General features: G+C 35.1%; 1 protein-coding gene across 1 annotated transcript in view; it reads right to left on the reverse strand.

Annotated features, from left to right (window-relative positions):
• Positions 1-22,078, reverse strand: part of ZNF236 (zinc finger protein 236) — a 70,800-nt gene that overhangs the window by 39,268 nt on the left and 9,454 nt on the right. The window contains exons 5-13 of the mRNA XM_010078558.1: positions 20,344-20,490; positions 18,347-18,418; positions 13,316-13,519; positions 11,506-11,734; positions 9,449-9,721; positions 7,424-7,627; positions 4,347-4,491; positions 1,190-1,450; positions 687-937 (exon numbers count right to left, since the gene is read on the reverse strand). Coding sequence (XP_010076860.1) covers positions 687-937; positions 1,190-1,450; positions 4,347-4,491; positions 7,424-7,627; positions 9,449-9,721; positions 11,506-11,734; positions 13,316-13,519; positions 18,347-18,418; positions 20,344-20,490 — 1,786 coding nt within the window. The remainder of the gene's footprint in view (positions 1-686; positions 938-1,189; positions 1,451-4,346; positions 4,492-7,423; positions 7,628-9,448; positions 9,722-11,505; positions 11,735-13,315; positions 13,520-18,346; positions 18,419-20,343; positions 20,491-22,078) is intronic.

Below are 22,078 nucleotides of genomic sequence, written 5' to 3' on the forward strand. Positions count from 1 at the left end.
GGGGGGGGGGGAGCGCAGAGGGGAAGAAAAGGGAAAAAATAACAAGAAAAGAAGATGTAATTGACTGGATAATTCAGTTGTTCCCAAAAAAACTACGTTTTATGGTCATCTGAATTTTTACTGCATTAAAAATAAATAAAAATTTATTAGCTGACTAGGTATTTAAATCTTTGCTTATTATAGGCTTTATTTCTACTCCTCTGTAGTACTTGCTAACTCATTACACCATGAAAAAGAGCAAATAAGCAAAACTAAAATACTTTGTTCCACTACTACTAACACAATAAGTATATAAAATATTTTGTATTCTCCCACCTCAAAACACAGGTATTACTTCCTATGTAGACTTTATAGCAATGATTCTTCTGAATAATAGGGATGATGTGGTAAAGTTTTGTGCACATAGTATTATTTTTCTGTGTATGTGTTTAGGTGTTTTGTTTGATACAACTAAATGGTGCAAACCTTAACCAATCTTTTTCTATTTTTAACAGTAAACCTGAACACCAATGAATGGAAGAAATTGTACAATATACTTTAAGTAGTTAGCTTTTACTTCATGTATTTTTCTAGTTGCTTACTTGCATCGTCTTGAAACCAAAATCACTGAAATTTGTGAACAAGAAGTTATCTGAGAACTTGTAAACTTGCCTCATAATAAACCCTATTGCACTTCAGATACTCACCCTCATCTTGCTCTAACGGCTGGTCAGCCAATTGTTGCTCTAGTGCTGTTTCTTCTGTGCCTACTACTGGCTGCTGGTCTAACTCCAAAATACCCTGCTGATCTGTTGTAACAGCTTCTGACTGCTGTAGCTCATCACTTTCAATCTCCACTTGCATCTGAGTAGAAACATGAATGCTCTGCTGATCTACTGTAGAATCATCTATTGAAGCAGACTGTTGATGCTGCTGAAGTTGCTGTGCAAGTTCATATCTGCAAAGAAAGGAAAGAAAATCTTTTTATGGTTTTAGTTAGACAGTTATCCTAACTATATATGTGAACAACTCTTTATTATACACCATAATTTACTATACCTTCAGGCCTACCTAAGTGTTTGCTACCCATAAACAAACATCCTTATTCAACTATTAATATTTGCTACAGAGCAAAGCTGCCTTTCAAAGTATCATTAAGGAAGGGCTACTGAAATACATTGAAGGATTCATATAAAAATTGTAAACATACCTATGAGTCTTCATGTGTTTTTTACAGTTTAGTGATGTTTTGAATGTTTTTTGACAATACGGACACATATACGGTCGAAGGTCATTATGGATTCCCATATGTCGCCTGAGGCTACCTCCAGTAGTGAAGGCCCCGTTGCATATAAGACACTTGAAAGCTTTCAATCCAGTGTGTGTTCTAATATGTGCTTTCAGAACTCCAGCTGACACAAAACCTCTTCCACACTGAGAGCACTTAAATGGCTTTTCACCAGTATGTGACCTTTTAAGAGAAGGCAGAAGTTAAAGTAGATTTAACAGTTTGATTTACGAAGTTACTAAAAGACTAAACTTTTAAATGAGTAAAATAAACCAAACTAAGGCGATTGCTGTATGGATGGAAGAGGCCTCAGTTAACAAAAACCAGAAATTAAAGCTTTAGTAAATTATAAACGACCTGCATGTTATCACTTGATAGGCTAGAAGCAATACTGACAGTTTTAATTATGCTCTGCAGTCCAGTCTCCATTTCTGATCATATTTTGCCTCAAGTAAAACATTTGGATTGAATTTTTCCATGCCAGATAATATACCAGTTCTTTAGACTAGTATATTACAATTCATATGTATTTTCCTCAATTCAGCTAAATGAATGTCCACAAAAGTCTGAAGAAAAACATACAGTCCTCCTCACATCACATACTACTACTACTACATTTAATAATAAAACTTTAGAGAAAATAACTGTGTCCATCTTGAATACATCCCGAACAAGGCACAATACAACTAGTACCTCAGACTGTTATGTGAAAACAAGAGGGGAAACTCTCTCATCTATGCTATCAGTATGCCCCGCTCACTATATCCTTCCTTCCAGACCTGTTACAAGAGTTTACCTTTATGACCACACCGAGATATAAACCAGACTGAAGGACAGGTTAGGAAATGGAACTGAGTGCGAGAATTTTAAGCGTTACAACTGTAACATCCCAGGAGTGAGAGCTAGGAGGAAGACAATGTGAATGTTAGGAGATGGAAGATAAAGGAAGTAGGATTTAATAAAATTGTGAAAAGTTAGGGTTATGATTACAGTAGCCTTAGAATTCTATGACCACCATATCAGATGCCATAATAAAGAAGCATGACAGATACCAAGATTACTATTTTGCTACCAATATACATCTATGGAAACCAGCGGTAGAGTACCCCAACTCTTCCTTGGTGTGCCTGTGGGAGAGAACCTGACACGCTACTCAGTCACTGCTCTATTGAAAATACCCCTACTACAAATTTTCCTCTCTCTCAGAGAGGTAAACAAGCTTTCTAAACAATGATCAGCACCATTTCATGAAGACAGACTGACCACACGAGTGTCAAGTCTAGTAGCTTAGGTACAGCAATGCCAACTTAGGAAGAACAGACATGGGAAAAGAGAAAAGTTTCTAATTCCTCTACATAACCCCTAACAAAGCTGAGCTAGGCTAAGCTTCTCTCAGCACTCTGTTCCAAAGATCAATCAGAAAAAAGCACAGCAGCAAGTGATTGGTACCCCCATTACATCTTTGTATTTTCAGTATGGGAGAAGAAAAACAAAGATGCACATAATAAGTAACAGGCTTTTAAAGATAGCTTTATCCTGAGCTGGAGTACGTGTATAGCCAACAGCAGAATGAATTCAAGCACAGGCATTTGAAGAACAATTTTCAAATACAAAACGTATCCTGACAAGGAAAAAAAAAAAAAATCATGACTATTCAGTGCACGTAAACCAACTGTTTATGTAAAGTAATAAGCTGTTCACATTCTGTGTAATTAAAAGACTTTCAAAGTCCAAAGAAGCCTGACAAAACTGTGAAAAAGGAAAATGAACTAGGTAAATCAGTCAACCACATTTCTCTAACACAAATGAAAGATGAAAAATTATGAATCCAAACAAAACTGTAAACTACATAAATGCTTCAGTAAAATATGCATAAATTTAGCTTACATTTAGGCAGATAAGGTCCTCTTTAGTGGCAACTAACATTTTAAAGGTAACTAACCATGGACAGTTACACTCCCTTTAAGAATATAAAGAGACAAGTGTGAAACACAATTAAAATCAACTATTTCAATGAAGGACAACGAAGTTGGTAATGATGCAAATCAGCAACATATACTAATTTAAAATTATTTTTATTTAAAACAATCCAACTTGATTATGTCTACAAAAGGCAGTGAGAAATCTATGTAGGATATTATGAAAGAAAAAGACATGATATTGCAAGGCTTCCCCCATCCTCTTAAGAGAGCACAGAGAAAACAAGAGCTGTTTCAAGACAGTTTGAGAACCTACCAATGCAGAACTTCATTTGTAAGGAGAACATGAGGAACTCATCACAATTTGAATCAGACAAAGTGGTACAGAGTTTGTATTGCAGAAACAAGCAGATTGCCAAATGCTTGTTTGGGAAATTTCCTTAGAACCTAGTAATCACCATTGGTGGTTTTTTTCATATTTTCTCCTCCAGTTAATCACAGTTTATAAATCAGGGAGCAATGTTTGATGACTTGACTAAATGTCAAAGCCCGCTGCCTGTAAAACTACAATCCAATCTAACTTTAAAGGTCCCCTTTCTTTTGAAAACAAGGTTGGGTTAGTTACCTCCACTGGTTCCCCCCCAACCTAAATTTTTCTGTCAATCCATGATCTTGTGGTTGTAAACAAACAACCACTGCAGGGAACTTGAAATGAACCTTCAAGAAACAAAATGATCCCAAAGAACTCTTTCTCGATTACAATGTAAGCCTACATGCTTTTAGGTTTAATCCACAGAAAACAGCACACAGAATAAAAAGCTAATTCCCTTCTCAAAAAATACAAGCTACACAATAAAGCAGATGACCTGGAGTATGCAATTACAAAATTGTGACAAGAATTCACATGTAATGCTTGCTATTTTCTACACATAGTTCAAGAAGAAAGAGTTTGAGTGTTAATAAGCTAAACAGCACACTAAACACAACCACTTGTACTGCTGGGACTGCACATATGTATGAATTAGTCCAAAGCCGCCTCCAACTTTACTACTTTAAGAGACGGTAAAAAAAAGAAGTCTTTTCAGTGAACAGTACATAAATTTCATGCTTTTCCATAAACTTGCTATTACATACATTTCTTCTTCTTTTATTAATTTTACCTGATGTGTTGTTTAAGATGACAAGATTTTTTATAGGCTCGATGGCAATAAAAACATTTGTACGGTCTGTCTCCATCATTCACAATATTATTGTTAAAATAATTTTGGAAGAACTGGCTATTCCTTGGGATTGGCTGAATAAGACCTGCACACATAAGCACACACACACACAAAGGAAAAAATAATTGGTAAAGTTATTCCAAAGTTGCAGTAGTCTGAAGAGCTAGTATTTAAAAAAAAGTGACTGAACTTTTAGTACGCAAGAATACAAAGAAAATGAGCACGTTTTCAGCATTTATTTAAAATTATGCATGCATCTATTTAGCATTATACATATCATATTGCACATGCTATCTATTTTAGTGATACCTCTTCTTTTATCCATAGGTCCACCTCACTACATTAAGCTTCACGTGTCCAAAACAAGCATTAACTTTAAAAAAAGTTGACAGTTAGGCATTCACTGCTAATCAAATAATATTTTGCTCTTCTAACCTCCAATTAACCAAATGACATCTAATGAATATACCCCAGATACACGTTATACCTTGACAAATATTTGTTATGCATTTTGTGAAAGTACAAAACACCATGAGACAGACAGATATATATATATATAAGTATCTGCCTTTACTCAAAGGATAAAAAAAGTCCATTAAAAATTTCTGTATTTGTAATCAACTACTTTGGCTAACCAGTCAGTCTTGCTAATTCTCTGGGTACCTCAAAAAATTTATTGGGGAAGAAAAACACCTTCAAATAAATTTATTTAAACAAATAAACTGGTCCCTGAAAGCCAGTCAAGTGTAGTTTTGAAAAAATCAGTTAATAAGTTCTTGCTACTAAATGTCCAACTGCTAATGCAAGAGTATGCTGTGTCAGAAGCAGGCAAACAGAAGGGCATCATCCTAAACACTGTGACAGAATGGGGACAGTAGCAGACTTCTCATGTAAAAAACCTCCCTCACCATCATTCACTCATCTGTGAACTCAAAAGTACTCATCACAATACTAATATACAGGGCTGAGGGAGTGACGCAAAATTTCAACAAATATGCGAAAGATCCCTTTATGGTCCTATATATTTAGCACAAAAGCCTTTTACGCCCTCTTTTGTTTCCTCAGACTGCTTCATCTAGCATGCTATGCTTCATATTCAGAAAGGAAAGTCCACAGGGTCTCTGCTGACTTCCAAATGTAATTGAAAAGAACAGAAGACAAGGAGAGGGAATTCTCTCAATTTCAAGAGGAGATGACAACAATGAAAAAAGAACAAGTTTCTCTGTCTCAAGCTCAGAGAAGTTTATGCATATGTATGTATGTTATACATACATATTTTTATAAACACATATATGCTAAAACTTCCTTCACTTTCCCCAACTAAGTCAGTTGGTCTAGTAAAAACATTTTCTCCAAAAAAAAAAAAAAATTCAAAATAAAACAAAACAACAAAGAAAAAAACCCACAACCCTACTTTCTAAATTCCTTCTGGCATTCTTCTACAATTGTCATTAGTAGTAGTATACAGGAGATAACAGAAATCTTCCAAACCAGAAGAAAAGGAACTCCGTATAACAAATATCTAGTCTGTTATTTTTGATCATATAAAAGCAAAATAATTCAGTTAACTCTTAGAATTAACGACAGCTGACTAATTTGTAATCATATTCCAGGTTACAATGGTTCTGGTCTGCAGAAACACTGCAGAAATTCCTAACAACATACTTAACAGAAATTCCTCATAAAACACTTCCAAACTATTTACTCAACCTGTTCAACTCAGATAAATGAGACATTTTTCCAGACTGTTAGAACAGTAAAAGGTGGCTCTACACTAGATAAAGCAAGTCAGCAAACTAGTTCTGAGTGGGAACATTCTATAAAAAGGTATTTTTCCTCCCATCAGCTCCATGTTTGGAACCACATTATATGCTAGAAAAATTACAATAATTTTTTGCATTTCCTAGACAATAATTACCATAAACTAATGCAATGAAAACGTAACAGGCAGAGCACAATTGAAAGAATTTTTTTTACAGACTCTTAGAATAATTTAGACTTTTTAAAAAAGCAAAATATATGTCAGCACTTTTTTTCAAAGGTGCCACTCAAAGGTTTTGCAGAGCAAAAATATTAGTTTCTACAGAACTCTAAAAGGAATAATCTTTTTTGTGTGTGATCTGAATACCTGAAGCTGTCAGCTAAGTTTTGTTGCTACTCTGAAAATTTAAGTTTCTTATACCTGACACCAAAATAACCACTACTCTTGCACACAGTAATCATTGCAAGCAGTGAAAGCCAAAGGATTTTTAAAGAATTATAAAGGTTTTAGGCTAAACATATTACCAATAGAATAATCTACTATGTAAAGATGACTAAACAACAGACAATGCAGGGGTTAGCAGACTGGCCAGTTAAACAACAATGAAGAGTAAATGCCTTGCCCACTACATTGACCTCTACTGGATAACAATATGCATTGTCTTGAGTGAGTTTTACAACAACTTACCTTCTTCCAAAAAGTGGTTTTACATAATATTTTAACAATTATTCTACAACAGAATCAAAATAACTGTATGAATTCTCTATAGCATGTTCCAGAATTATTCTGCCCTTTTTTGAAATGTTACCATGAATTATTATCACTAATAAAATTGCAGTCACAATTCTAACAGACACACTAAAATAATGTAACCCACTGGCTCATTAATATATGTAATTTGAATAAACATCATCATCATCTTAAAAAGAATCTAGGTCATGAACTATCTGTCATCCTTTCCATACCAACAGTCTAACAACAGTTAAATTAAACTCCTCTCCTAATGTAACGTAAAAATGCACACTTTTTTCTGTTAAGGATTATACAGCTCCTCCATAAATAAAAGACTCTTATTAATTCTAGTGCAAGCAAACTATAAAATATGGCACTTTCTGAAGCCTGGTTATTTCTGATTACTTATTTCAAAGTGCATCTTTCTGAGTAAACTCTGAATGCATTTGCTTGATTAAACTGTGGCCTCTATTTTCCAGTGACATCCAAATTTCAGAAGAGAACAGATTTACTCGCTCTTTACCTAAATCAGTTATGAGTATGGGCTCTTGCAAAGGAATGTCTGGTACTGGAACATTCGTCTTTCCCACTCGAACTTTTGCAGGTTTACGTTGATGTCGCAGCTTTCTTAGTTCAGTATGTTTAAAATGTGAAGCAATGTGAGTTTTCCGGTGGCCCGATGTTCTAAACTTCTTGTCACAGTGAGGACAAGCAAAAGGCCTAACACCTGCAAAACATTAAAAAAAAATATTAGTTTGCGATTTTATTTCTACCACCCTAGAAATACAGCTCTGGAATACAGATTCTCTTTTCTGTATTTTTTTTTCTGTTTTCTATCATAGTGTTTATCGTTAAACAGGTTTTCAAAACAGATCCATAAAATACAATCAAAAGTAAATATGAAATTGCTGAACTACTAACTCGTTGTAACACATCACTTTAGGCAAGCTTGCTATCAGGAAACGGGATGATGCAAAAGTGACAGCAATTTTCAAAGGGTTCCAGAAGCTATCCTAAGAACTGCAGATAGCAGGTCAAATGTCCTTCTAAAATAAACTGTTAAAAAACTGTGAGAAAAAAGTATCAGCAAACACATAGACAAATGATATATAATAGGATAAAACAAAGTAACAGTGATATGGCAAAGATTAAAAAAAATGGTCTCTGGAAATGTCAGCACTGTTTGATGGCAGTCAAAAAAGCTTGCCAACAGGAATTATGCAAGAAAGACTTCTGCAGTGCAAAATCTGGTAGAAATTATCTCCTTGGAAAGGATACTGGAGAACTTGCTAAGTTACGGAGACAGCCAAAGCTGACAAACTTTCAGCTTTTGTTCAAGAGGAAATCTTGGACTTAGAAGGCTAGAACATATGACTGGGTATTACGAAGAAAGCTCTATAAAATCACAGGTGGAAAAAATGCACAAGAAATAAGAACAATTCATTCTTCACAGTATAGTAACTGAAACATCCTATGAAACTACTGAGCAGAGTATTTAAAGCAACAGAAAGTACTTTACTCAACATGTAGCTCAACATTTAAATTCATTACGTTAGGTTGTTCTGGTAGTAAGTTCACATGGGTTCAAAATCAATTAGCTAAGGTCTTTGGAACAAAAAGCTACAGAGTACAGCCTAGTGCAGAGGTACAGCCTGCTTCATAAAGCCCTCCACCTCAAAGGTTGCCTTTAAGGGAACAGAAAAAATACTGGTTTACAAGTTTACAAAAACCAATGTGAGAAACTTTCTGCAGATTAATCCAACATTAATTTTTCATGGACTAAAGGCATCTGACTATAAAACATACTGAACACCAAATGCACATAGCCAATGAAGGATACTTCTGCAGAATGTAAATACATGAACAGGAGTGAAAGGAAAAGGCAGCACCTTGATGAGTTCATCTTGCTGAAAGCTTATTTACATGCAAGAACAAAGAAACAAAAGTGGAAAATAACTAGGTAGTCCACCAAGAGTGGAAAATTCATTCTTCCCTATGCAGAGAATAGAAGTTCAGCCACACAAAAACAGGCATTGAAGACATCATATATGACATAAACAAGGACCATGTGAACAGAGTTTTAGGTTATGCAGTGTAAGATACTGAAAACACGCGGTGAAAACATGAAGCAACACCTCATTGTTGAGGATAAAATGAGAAGTAACCAAATAGTCCTGAGTGATACAGTGAAATTATCGAAAAGTGTGGGGAAGGGGATGGAAGAAAAGATGCAGAGTAAATTCTAAGAGTATGACTCTTTAGCAAGCACAATTAAATACACTCAAAACAGCAATATTAAAAAGCAGCAGCAGCTGATTCATCACCATAAAACTAAATGTCCATGGTTTCTGTAAGAGCCCAAAGTTTCAAAAGCCATGAAACACTAGACACCTATGGCAAAAAAATTAAGTTAATCCTATAAGACACTAAAATCAATTCATTCTCTGACAGATATCAATGACATGATAGATACCTCCACACCTTGTCTTTTTTCATTCAAGATCTCATCCACATCATAAAAAATACAAAAGCAATTTTAAGGTTTTACCTGTATGTAGACGAATGTGAACTTTTAAACTCCCTGAGGTGGAAAAGCATTTCATACAAAATTGGCACTTGAAAGCTTTAATGCCAGTATGTGTTTTTATGTGTGCTGTGAGAGTACTCTTAACAGCAAAGGCGCGGAAACACTGGGGACATTTGAATGGCTTCTCATGGGTATGAATGCGAATGTGGCGCACTAGATCACTTGGCTTTTTAAATTCTTTAGAGCAATATGGACAAACATGCCACCTTATTCCATTTTCTTCACGTATAGAACCTAAAATAAGGAACAACATCAAAATGAATGTTTGAAACATTTTAACAGTTCTTCAAAAATTCCACTACAACTACACCATTATACAAAGCTATCAAAACACAAAAACATCTTGTGAAAGAGATGCCATTACAACACACTTTGCAGACAATTAACTTCTCTATCAGATACATTCAGCTTCACAAAAATAGTGGTGGGCTGGAATGACAAAAACAGAGCCATAAGAATCCTGTTGAAATTCAAACATTTTTATGCTACTGAAAAGGAAAAAGGTTAAAAAAACAGGAAAAAAGGTAAGAAATGTCTGACTTCACATAATAGAATGAATGCAGTTTGTATGCCACTTAGAAATACAGAATGCAGTTGCAATGCAATATAACATGCCCGTTAACTTATTATCCAACACAACATTATCCAACACTGAATCTAACTCCTCAACCATAACCACACCAAATTATTTTAAGTACTAAACACTCATCTAACTAACTGGAGGAGATACTTTACATGGCCCTCTCTTCATCAGATTCAGACTTAAACTACATTTGACAAATTTTTAAAGGAGCAAAAATTCCGTAAAAAGTCCTTCCGAAAGATCTACAATTTAAGGCTACTTTTTCACAAAAGTTGTTTTATGCTACAAGAACCCTAAGCTCTGTCCTAAACCAACCGCACACCTTTTCTCAACAAAAAGGACAAAAGAAGCTTCTAAATCCTATCAGGGTTTTTTATTCACATATGTTGTTCAATATCAGATATTTGCTCACTTAAATTTTTTTTCTGTAAGCCATGTGAATACAATGAGGTTATGTTACTTTATCAAAAAATAAAGGTAGTTGTGTTTGACTGTACAGCAGTGACCTCTTATTTTTATTTGCAGTCAGAGAGTTACTGTTACACACAAGGAACATATTACCAGAGTAAAAAGTGAACATCAATTTTTAGCACAGTTATGCTGGACAAGAACAATTTTCAACTTTGGATGAATTTCTACATCCTTTGCAAAGGAAAAAGCAGCATCAATGTTATCTATGAAGTTACTATGGACAGAGCTCAATGACTGCTTATTATAGAGCTGTCTCCACCAGGCCAGACATTAAAGTATGATGGCTATACCTGGAACAAACTGCTTCTAGAAACCTTAAAGCTTGAGAAACCTTAACACCAAAGTTGCATTTAAGCACAGAGACAAAATCCAGACTTGCATACACACAATACAGTAAGGAGGTGGAATGTTAACATGCATTTATGGTGACAATATCAAACCGGCACTGCAATTCCAAACACAAGTGACATGAAGTACTATCCACAAAGCCAACCTCCACCCTTCCCTAAGTGAAGATCTGCATGAGGCAGCAGCATGGCACTTCTGCCTCTGTGAGGCCTCACTTCCAAAGAGGAAGAGTAGTGCTTGCAAGGACCCTCTGCTCTAGCAAACACTGTGAAAACTCAATCAGAGGAAGAGGAGGAGGAGAATGAGAAAAAGAGGGGGAAAAGATCAATATTCTCTCTTCTTTGCCGCTTCCTAAAACTCCATTGACCTAAATCCAGAAGATTTAGCAGTGTAACTTCACTTAATGCCACTCTGACATGTTTCTGTATCAGTATAACAAAAGTTATAAATGCTATTGATCGTAACTTATACACATACTGTGTTTTAGATAAGAGTAGATGAAGTTCGTAACTGATCCACAATACGTTTTGGGAAATCCCTTTATGAAGCCACTAACAGACCCACAAATACTATAGTCCTTACAGCACAAAAAAGTAGCAAGCAGTGGCAACATTACCAGGTAAAAATGGTGATTTTTTCTTAATGATCTTTTTTTCTTTCTTATCCAGTTTATCTGTACTCTCTTGCTCCTTATCTTGTTCTGCACTATTAGAGTCAGCCTGATGATTTGAGAGAGTCTGGACATCTGGGTTCTGATCCTGGGTCCCAGGTGTCTTTGCCTGGCTGCAGTCAGTAGAATGTGCAGAGACAGGAATCGAAGACAACCCACTGTTCTCTAAAGCTTGCTAGAAGAGAACAAAAAAAACTTCTAGATTAAGAAGGAAACATTCCACAGTTGCTCCAACTTTTCTCAAACAACTACTTAGAAGATATAATGCAAACATAATTAAAGGAAATAAATGTGTCATCCTCCCAGAATCTCATCAGGATTTCAAACTTGCAAAAACACTCTTACACAACAGTGACTTTTGATTGTCTGAGATTTCCTACGCCAATACATATCCCAACAACTGCCTTTCAGAAAAGTGCCAATTGTTTCTACAGAATCAAGCATCTGCCAGGAATACATAGCTATCTCTTACGCCTACTACATGAGAGAAAAGTTCCCCATAAAAGATCAAATTTGAAGCCCATCAACTTGTAGAGAAGCCATAGATGATATAAAGAAAATGGAAGAATGCTAAAACAAAGAAAGGCTCAGAAAAGCTCAAGAGCCTCTCTTAATAAACCACTGATAACCATCAGACCAAGGCAAGAGCTATGCACTCATTTTTATGTACACCTGGAAGGGACTGAAGTGTAGGCACCTTTATGGATACTGTTGTGTCTGAAAAGGTTCTGGATCGAAGACCTCAAACAGATATTTAAGTAGGAGTGTGCAGTTATCTGATCGCTTGGAAGAAAACTACATTTTATTTTTATTTTGTACAACAACATGGCTAAGTGATGTTCATACAATAACTTAAAGAACCAACCACTAAGACTGATTTTTTTTTTATAGTTAACACAACAATAGCTGTATTTTGTGTTATAATTTGGTGCAACTACACATCATATTCCTGACATTAGAGAACTTGGCATGGGTAACATGGCAAATCAGCATGTATCTACGTGTAACATTCAGGTATCAAAAACAAAACAAAACAAAACAAAACAAAACTGACTGGTACTTAAAAGAGTAGAGATCAAAAAAGAGGTTAAAGGATAGCAGGTTACCACCAATACTAAAGAATAATATTCTCTACCCTGTTCCATTATGCAGTGGAGGCTGCAGAACAAGCACAGATAGTTGAATTACTGTCTACCTCTCTCCTGTTACACAGCATTTCTGAGTGCCAGTATCAAGGACAGAACAATTGGTTAGACAAAACACTGGTCTGACCCAGGAAGGAATTTTCTTTGCACCAATAGGAAATATTCAAATAGTCCTTATTAATTAGAAGAGGATAAAGGCTCTGTATACATTCTCAAGTTTAACCAAATAAAAATACTTTTCCCTTCTTAAACGTCATCTTGTTTTAAGCACTGCATAAGTTAAAGACAAGCCACAAGCTGCTTTTAGGCAACAGAAAAAAAAAAGCCAAGAGAATCAATAAAGTGTCCATGTATGGGTGTGCACACTTAAAGCTTTCTTCTACATCACGTAATCGATATTTACATCCTTGCTTTCATAAAATCATACAAAAAGATATGTTGGTGCATTCCATACTTGTTCAGTAGATCTTTACAATTCTTTCTTGACTGATAAATCATTTAGAAATGCAGAAGTAATGCTATAACTGAAAGTACTGAAAACAAATTTAAGCAAAACAGAAATGAGAAAGAAAACACTGAAATGTGAAGCTCTTCTCACATACAGCTCTTACCTGCAAAATATCTCTATTGATTCCTACTGCAATGTTGAGTTGTTGACCAGGTTGTTGAGGTTGGCTATTTTCTACAGGACCTGGTTCTGACAACTCAAGGAGCTGCTGGATGACATCAGTTACAGCCTGCTGACCCTGATGAGCAGTAGCTGCAGACACCTGGTTTTCTGTCTGTTGAAGAAGTGAAGACCGAAAATGTGTGGCCTGAAATAGACAGCAGTACATTTGAAAAGGAAGATGAAGAGTATCTATGAACTGATCTGTTCAGCTCTCTTATCTGAAATATGTGTTAACTGTCCACTACAAGGATGTCCATTTATATAAGACATAAGGATAATACAGGGCTGTCATTAAAGGTCTACTCACTCCACCAAAGAATTGCTTCTGTATATCCCTTTTCTGGAGTTCTTCCCAAGCTGCACAACTGTAAGCATACAGCTTGAATTAAGTTTGTTGTAACTACTGAACCTTCAACCAGTTTACAAAACACAGGGATCAATTACTGAATTCCACATGTAGACAGCACATGAAAAGTGATTCCAAAACAAGTAAGCAGCACTGACATTGTGGTCTTTTTAAAGTTCACATTTAACTGAAGTAAGCCCTTTAGAAAAATAATCTTCTATTGGTTGAGATTTTTTGGTATGAAATTACCTGTGGTGTTACACCAAAACCTTTCAGAACAGTCAAACTACTAACTTTTTCCCTTCAACTTCCAATCTTCTAATTTCCTTGGCTTTAGAAGAATCCCTTTATACTCTAAAAATTCTAAATACTCATGGAGATGTATCAAAATACTAAAAAAAAAAAAGTCTAAAAATCAGATTTCTTAATCTTTGATTTGATAACTCTATCTTAGCTAACTTAGTAACAAATAAAAAAGAAGTGATAGAAAGCCTTGGTATTTCTTTTTAAAATCAGAAATAAAGACTCTTTGTCTTCACCTTCATTTATAAACTTCTCTTCCTTACAACAAATAGACTCCGTAAGTATACCATTACTGAAGCAACTGCTTTCAATCATTTATCTTACTGCAGAAAAGAGAAATATATATTTATATAATGGCTAGCCCCATAATTCTGTTTCTTAGAACACACTGGATATTTGTTTCTAATATTCACTTCTGTTTTCTAAAAATAATCACTTCCACACACATTTAAAACGTTATCTCGTTTCACATAATTTTTAACAAAGGATATTCTTAGTCTTCATGTGTGCAATACTTCTTCCAATCTGAAAACTCCCCTGAGATCTTCTTTATGCTGACATATTACACTGGATATTTAAAATGACGCTGCCACCATATTTGAGCATGGTTACAAAGAAATATATTAAGAAAAATTATCTTGAATCAAGTTATATTCTGTGAACTTGATGAAGCATTCTTAATACCTACTCCTAAGATAATATAAACCAAACCCTTATCCCATTTCCTTGTATGCATGTGAGAACAGCGCTTGCTATTTTGCTGCTTTATCCATTACTTCATCTCTTTCACGTCACCAGAAGGACAGATGGAAAGTTTCAATCTCTTCAGATTCCAATATAGCCAAAGTGTTATAAACATTCCAATATGTATTTTAAAAAATAAACACACATATGCCATTTTCATTGCAATAAAGAACAAAGTGTGTTGCTAAAGAGTGTAGGAGCTCTTTATGGAGACCATTTTCTTGCAACAGAACACAGGGAAGCTCTTTAGTAGAGTGGGAAGCCTACACTAAAAAGTCTATAAACTTCTCCCATGCTTCAGCAAGAGAGAAAATAAATGCTAATGAAAGAACTGCTCAACATCATCTTTGACAAGAAAATTACAGTACTACATACATTTAGCCAGTGTGTTCACTTATTATACAGCAGTTTATACACAGTCTCATGCAGGTTATCTTTTTTGAAAAATAATATATACATATGCAGACATATACAGTCTGTTACCATTAAGATACTCTGATAATTACAAAAATTTTCACAGGTCTCTTTGTAGGTCCCACTTCAATACCAGATTTGAAAAACAGCATAGAGAATGAAGTGTTTTATTACTGCTTCATAATTCAACATTTGTTCAATTAGAACAGTGGACCTTGTGATCACTGTCTGTCTGCCTGATCTGCTGTGGACCACAGACCGTGTGACTCCTCTGAGTGAATTACTCCTTCAAGTAAAGTAACCGTACAGAAATTATAGCAGTTATTTAAATCAAGTGATTTATTGTGGTAACTTTTTCTGTTGCTATCCAACTTCAACAAGTTGCTCCAACAGTAAATTATCCACACTAAAATTCCATACTTATTTCAAAGTGTGAATTTGTTTAGTTTCAACCCTCAAAACTTTTTTTTCTCTTCTCTACTAGAGATTACAGATTTTTCCCTTTTCTTCAAAACAGCAGATCAAGTCATCCTTAAATATTTTATCTGATGAGCAAAATATATAATACATCTTAAATCTCTTCAATAATAAAACACATCATATCATAATTTAAGAATTCTGCTGGCTCTGCTTCCTCCTGTATCTTTACATACAGTTCATGAATATTGAATACTATAAACAGCCAACCTACAAAAGCAAAAATTACCAGAATGAAATGCAGAGGACATACAAGCTTTTCATTTCTATGTAAAGTTTCTTCTCGTAATAAAAAGACCAAAACTAATCTTACCAGGCAAGGAAAACCTAACTTGTAGCTGATATATCAATTATTACTTTTTCCATACATGTTTATAAGGGGAATTTAAAATCCTTCAAAACCACCCTGTGAATATGGTCTACTTTTCCTGTTCTTCTATATGTTATTTTATTCTTGGCCATATCAGAACATATATTGCTTGGTACACCCAACTCACCAAGAAATACAGATCACTCTGTATCAGTGATTTGTCCTCTTCATAAATTATCCCAACTTTTGTATCATCTTGATCAGTGATGATTTTATATTTTCTTCCAGATCACTGATAAAATGTTAAGTAGTGTAGGGACAAAAATACATTTCCAAAGGACCCATCAGGAACACAGTAACAATGGTGATTCCCTGTGCAGCTCTTTTACAAGTTTTCTCAGAAAGTTTTAAAAGTCACTCTTGGTGCCTCACATGAATTTAGTATGTCATTCTATCATAGAAAGGTTAGGGCTGGAAAGGACCTTAGAGATAATCTAATTCCAACCCCCCTGCTATGGGCAGGGACACCTCCCACTATCTCAAAATACAAAACATATCTCTGCTTTTTATCACCTCCACTATAAGAAGGAAAAAGAAGAATCATTAAGGATGCAACTAGCTCTACTTGTCAAAAACCTAACATTAAAGTACCTATGCATGTGCTTAAAACCACGCATGATACATGGTACACTCACATGGATGAATCTGAGCATATACCCTAGTTCAACAAATAAACAGCAACTGCACACAAACAAGCAGGCTTTGAAGGCACAGAAACAAGCAGACAGTACATCCAAGGAGGAACATCTGAAAACATGTAGCAAAACTGCTGCTGATTCACCTTAATACAGACATCAGTCTGTATTAGTTTTGAGGTGATGCCATCCGTTCTTCTTCCACAAGATTCCCATACATGTTACAGTATATAGTTACTACTGTAAAAATAAAAGGTGCCCCAGCAAGGGGAAGGAGAATTCGGGTTTCTGCTCTAACTGATAGACTAGAAAGTTGGGCTTCTTGCTTGGTTTCCTAGATCCACCACACATAACCCAAAGTTGAATCTGTAAAAGTTCACAGTTGAACTGTTTGGTGGCTCAGCAGTTACTAAGTCATTGTCTGGAGAAGAAATAGGTTTGAAGTCACTAAGACTAAGGATGGAACTGGGCCAGTTCTCCCATTTTGTAGCCAAAAGCACCAAGCAGTTCTGGGAGGAGAGGGCAATGGGATCCATTGCTCCCAACTGGCACCTCTCACTAGGGAAAACCTGGCACTCTGCATCAAGTAATAGGGAAGCACACAACATGGCACAATTGATGACCATCTTCTTTTCATGCACACACACACAGGCCCCCTTAAAAACCAGCATCACCTCTGATACCACTCCTTACCAGGGAAAATAATTTCAATTGGTTAAAAAAATGAAAATTTACTTAAAATAAACTGCTTTTGAAGAACAGCTATTTTTAATACTTTTTAAAGCTTATATAAAACACTGTATAACTATTTATTTAATACAGCAAATATTAGTAATTAATTAGTTCACATCAGTTCTGTTCAGCTTTCAGTTAACTGGTCCTGGAACACTGAATTCACAGTAAAAGACAAAAAGAAAGGGGGGAGACTGGTTATTATGACTTTAAAGCAATACTGCCACATTTCCCAATCCTTGGTTTTGTGGATTCCAGCACACGAGAAGATAGTCAGCTGCTGAAGTTGGGAAGGAGGGAGAGGAATTCAAGTCAAATTAGTCTGTCACTAAGATATCATGCTGCAACCTATAGCTGACAAACAACATACTACACAGCTGCAATACGCTAATGCTTTCACTGTGACTGGCGCATCAAGACTTGCTCGCCTGTACATCAAGACTGCTTGCTATGGGGTTCCAGCCAGCCAGCCCTGCACTGTCCTTCCCTGGCTCCATGGGCTCCTCCTGAGCCCCAGGGTTCCCCTGCTGTCTCAGTTCTAACCAACTCAATCAGCACCAACACAGCTCCTTTCCTCCCCACCCAAACCATGGTATCCCTGTGAAACAAAGTCGAGATGCAGGATAACCCAGTATTTATGAAGACTCTTTACTCTCCTCTAGTCTTTTTATACAGGAGAATATTTGCCTCCACTTAAAAACCTAATGCACAGAATTATGTCCAAAATCATAACTGTATCACGAATGAGGGAATATAATCCATTCCTGTTCCATTCCTAAATAACCAACTGCATTAACCAAGAAGTCTGCCTTCACATATTATCTATCAATTTATCACAGAGGACCATTGCGTATCCTTTTTCATCAGTTAAATTAAAGCTTACAAAATTCTGTAAAGTTTCTCCCACTTATCGTCTTGACACAAAAAATATGACAAAACCTCCACACTTACATTCTTCCACTTGTTATCAACAGGTTGCAGAAGATTAGTAGGGGATGTTGTTAAAGGCTGGGTGACAGAGTCCTACAAAGGAATAAAGTATTTTAAGCCTTTGTACAAAAAGAAGAAAAACATGGCCAGTATCATGCATAAAAGTAGCACAGTTCATTTTCCCACAGTATGGAGACTAGTGACAGAAAAACTGAGACTATGGGAGAGATGCAAAAGTACACGGAATCACTAATGTTGCTTCATAGTTTATATACATTCAACACAAGTTATATAAATCAATACCTTAGCTGTAAGCATTGGTCCAGCAAAAGACAAATAACAGCCTTACAATAAGCATATTTTACAAGATGTACTCATGTATCACACTAGAATGCATTCTTTGGTAGCAGAACAACTGAGGAGTCTTCAACTTTAGGAATGTGTATATTAAAGACATAAGCATTGTTTGTCCCCAGGTATATAACAAGGCATGACAGAGATTGATTGTAAACTTCAGAACAGGAGAATTATTATACTGGAGATTTGTTGTTAAAGCAGCTCTGCAAATTGTAAGCAAAATGAAGAAGTCAGTTGTAATCTAAGAACGCTAGCACTAATCTAAGAATGTACCACCTTTCTATAACAACAAAAATCAATCATCAATTCTCATAAGTTTCAGATATAAAGTGTAAAACTCTTTTTAATATGCAATTGACACGTCAGTTATTATCTTTGTTGTTCCTTGTTAAACTTGTTGGCATCTATTTTTAGAAAGAAAACTTTTTCTTCCATTTTGCTTATATTACTGTGGAAGGTATTCTTTATTTTTCCCCTCCTTCATGCAAGCACAGAAGTATGTATGCAGCAAAGATAATGACAAACACAATTCTGTAATATCAATATGCAATGCAACTGTAAAATACTCAAGTAAATAAAAACAAGAAAAACACAGCTGGCCAGGGAAAGCAAACATAAGGTAGTATGAAGGAATCCCTTTCCTTTCTGCTTTTAATATTGGGCTTGTGAACGTAGAGATGTACAAAAAGACAGAGATCATATGTACTTGCAAACAAACAGGACACAGTTTTTTTTTTCTTTTAATTAACCTGAAGAGACATATAGAATCTGCCATACAAAATAAACCTTATGAAATCTAAAAAAGAAAAATCGTTCTCCAAATAACATTACTAGACACCTGTTTTCAACAAGATACAGCTGCATAATGAAATTGAGACTTTAAATTTTAACCCGCCTCTTTAAAGTCTGATATTACTTGCCATCCATTGACCTTTAAAGGATAAAAGTTGGAAATCATGCGAAACAGAGTAGAATAAAGGTAGAAAAGGTAGTTCTATTCAAAGAGAAAAAATGTACTATGACATATTAAATATGTAGTGGCTCAAAAAATGAAACAGTCTTACGATACCAGAAGCATTTTCTGAAATTTAGCTTCTTGTAGGCTTTTTTTCTTTCTTTACCAAGAGACATTTGGTGCTTCCAATAAAGCTTTTTCCTTTACAGTCTGTCAAATAAGCAGCTAACATTTAAAAAAAGTTATCTGAAATACTCAGAAGAAGAATCCACTATGTCTTTATATGGACTAGAATTATATAAACAATTTCTGAAAAATTAGTTAAACTAATACATAAATTGAAGAGTTCTAGATTTCATTGTTCCAGCAAAACCTCAAAATTATTTTTATGTTATCTTGGGAGGAAACCTTTCCTCCACATAATCTGTAAGCACCAGAATTAAATTTTACTTAGTTGTAGAATAAAATGTTATCTTTTACTCCAAACCCTCAAATTGTAAATCCTTTTCTGCATATATTTGGCCAATTTACATTCTGTCAATATTTAACAATGCAAATCAATTCCACAAATTACACAAAAGTTTAAAAAGAGAAAAAAAAGCTACAGGTCTTTTAGTTCTAACCTATCTGTGGAATTACTGGAATTAAGATACAGATCTAATTAAACTCTTAAAGGCATTTTCACAATACACCAAGCAAAGCTTACCGCTGTAACATGAGATACATCTGTTGATGAGCTTGCAGAATTCTGTGGACCACCCATGTGCATCTTGCTGATATGTGTATTTAAACTACCCAAGCTTTTGAAGACACAGCTACATTCTGTACAGTTGTATGTAGGGCCATTCTTCACCTTCAATAAAACAAAAAAAAAATAAGTTTTCCCTAAATCTACCAAATTTTATAGTTTTTATTATTCATCCATGTAACAAGTACTCTATGGGGTTATGAGAGCTAAAATGGTTCATTTTTCCAAGTTATTGATACCCAGTTATGGAATCGGTCTGGTATCTCTCACATATGAAATCAATTGTAATTTATGTGTATGACTGCTATCTCCTGTTACCACTTCTCAACACTGGGAAGCACCAGAGAGCAAAACCAACGTCATCGGGCAAATGAGGCCTCAAACTTTTCCCTCCTTACAATTTCGTACCACTACACACTTAGAAACAAATCCAAAAATGCAACTTTATTAAATAAGATGTGCCTGAAGATATAACAGCATACATAACACAAACGGAAGTTTGGAACCATGAAGAGAAAAAAATGCATATAATTTATCTTCAAATTTTGGCTCTCTTCTGTTTTCTTTTGTAAATATATCTTTTATTAATTTCCAAGAAAAAATAAAATTCATTTTTTGGGGCAATGTAGAATTAAGGCAAGACAGATTGGGCCAAAGGCCCTAGGGAGTGCATTAAAAAAAAAGCCACCAAAAAACCAACACAGTGAAGGGCAGGGAAGTTTAACATATAGTTTGAAATGAACTTGAACACACAGGATGAGAAAGTAATCATCAGCAAGTTGTTTGGGACTTTCAGGCCAAAGGGCTGAGGTATTTAAAGCAGCTAAATTTGCAGATTCCAACCACCCTCACTTCCCCCTCCTTCTCAGTCTATCCCAGAACAGTGAGATTCAGTGCAGCACTTTCAAAATGTGGAGAAGAACAAAGTCTTCAAAAGAAAACATGCTGCACTGCTTGCAATATAGTACGGAATTTTGTATTTTCTGACATAAGCTTAAACTGGCAACAAAACCTACAGAAAGAGGTATCAACTAATAAAATACTACTACAACTGAACAGTGATATACAAAGTGAGAATCAACCTGTTTCATTATCACCTGTAACACTATTTTGTGACTGTCTCACGATAAAATGAAGAATTAATAGAGTTCTGCATGCAGAAACAGTAAACACAGAAAGAAAAACAAAGAAAGAATAAAAAAATCAACAAATGATCCAAAGCAATAACTAAAATGCAGGCTCAAGATCACTAAATACATCTAAGACATGATCAAGAGGCAGCATTTATTTAAAGTCTCTTATCCCACAATCATTTTTTTTTTTCTTACAGAAAAACAGAGTAACAGAAAAAATTTAAAAATACTATAGGCTTGATCCCCAATAATCTTGCAATATTGGAAAAAATCAATGTAAATTATTAAATTAATGTCAGTGCATTTTTATGTAGCAAAAGCTATCACATAGGAAGCTGTGAACCGGTGAGGAAGACTAGTCACACAAAGTCATATGAAATATAAACATATAATTTAATTATATTAAGTGTAATACAAAACACTAAGACATATTCTACGAAGGACCATATCCTAAAAGTAAGACCCTCTAACACACTAGAAGGATCCTTAGTAAAAAAATCCAATAAATAAGATTTATCATTTTAAACACAAAAATGGAAAACAAGAAAGCAAATCTCTAC

The sequence above is a fragment of the Pterocles gutturalis genome, unplaced genomic scaffold (genome assembly GCF_000699245.1).
Source record: "Pterocles gutturalis isolate BGI_N339 unplaced genomic scaffold, ASM69924v1 scaffold5783, whole genome shotgun sequence".
Taxonomy (NCBI): Eukaryota; Metazoa; Chordata; class Aves; order Pterocliformes; family Pteroclidae; genus Pterocles; species Pterocles gutturalis.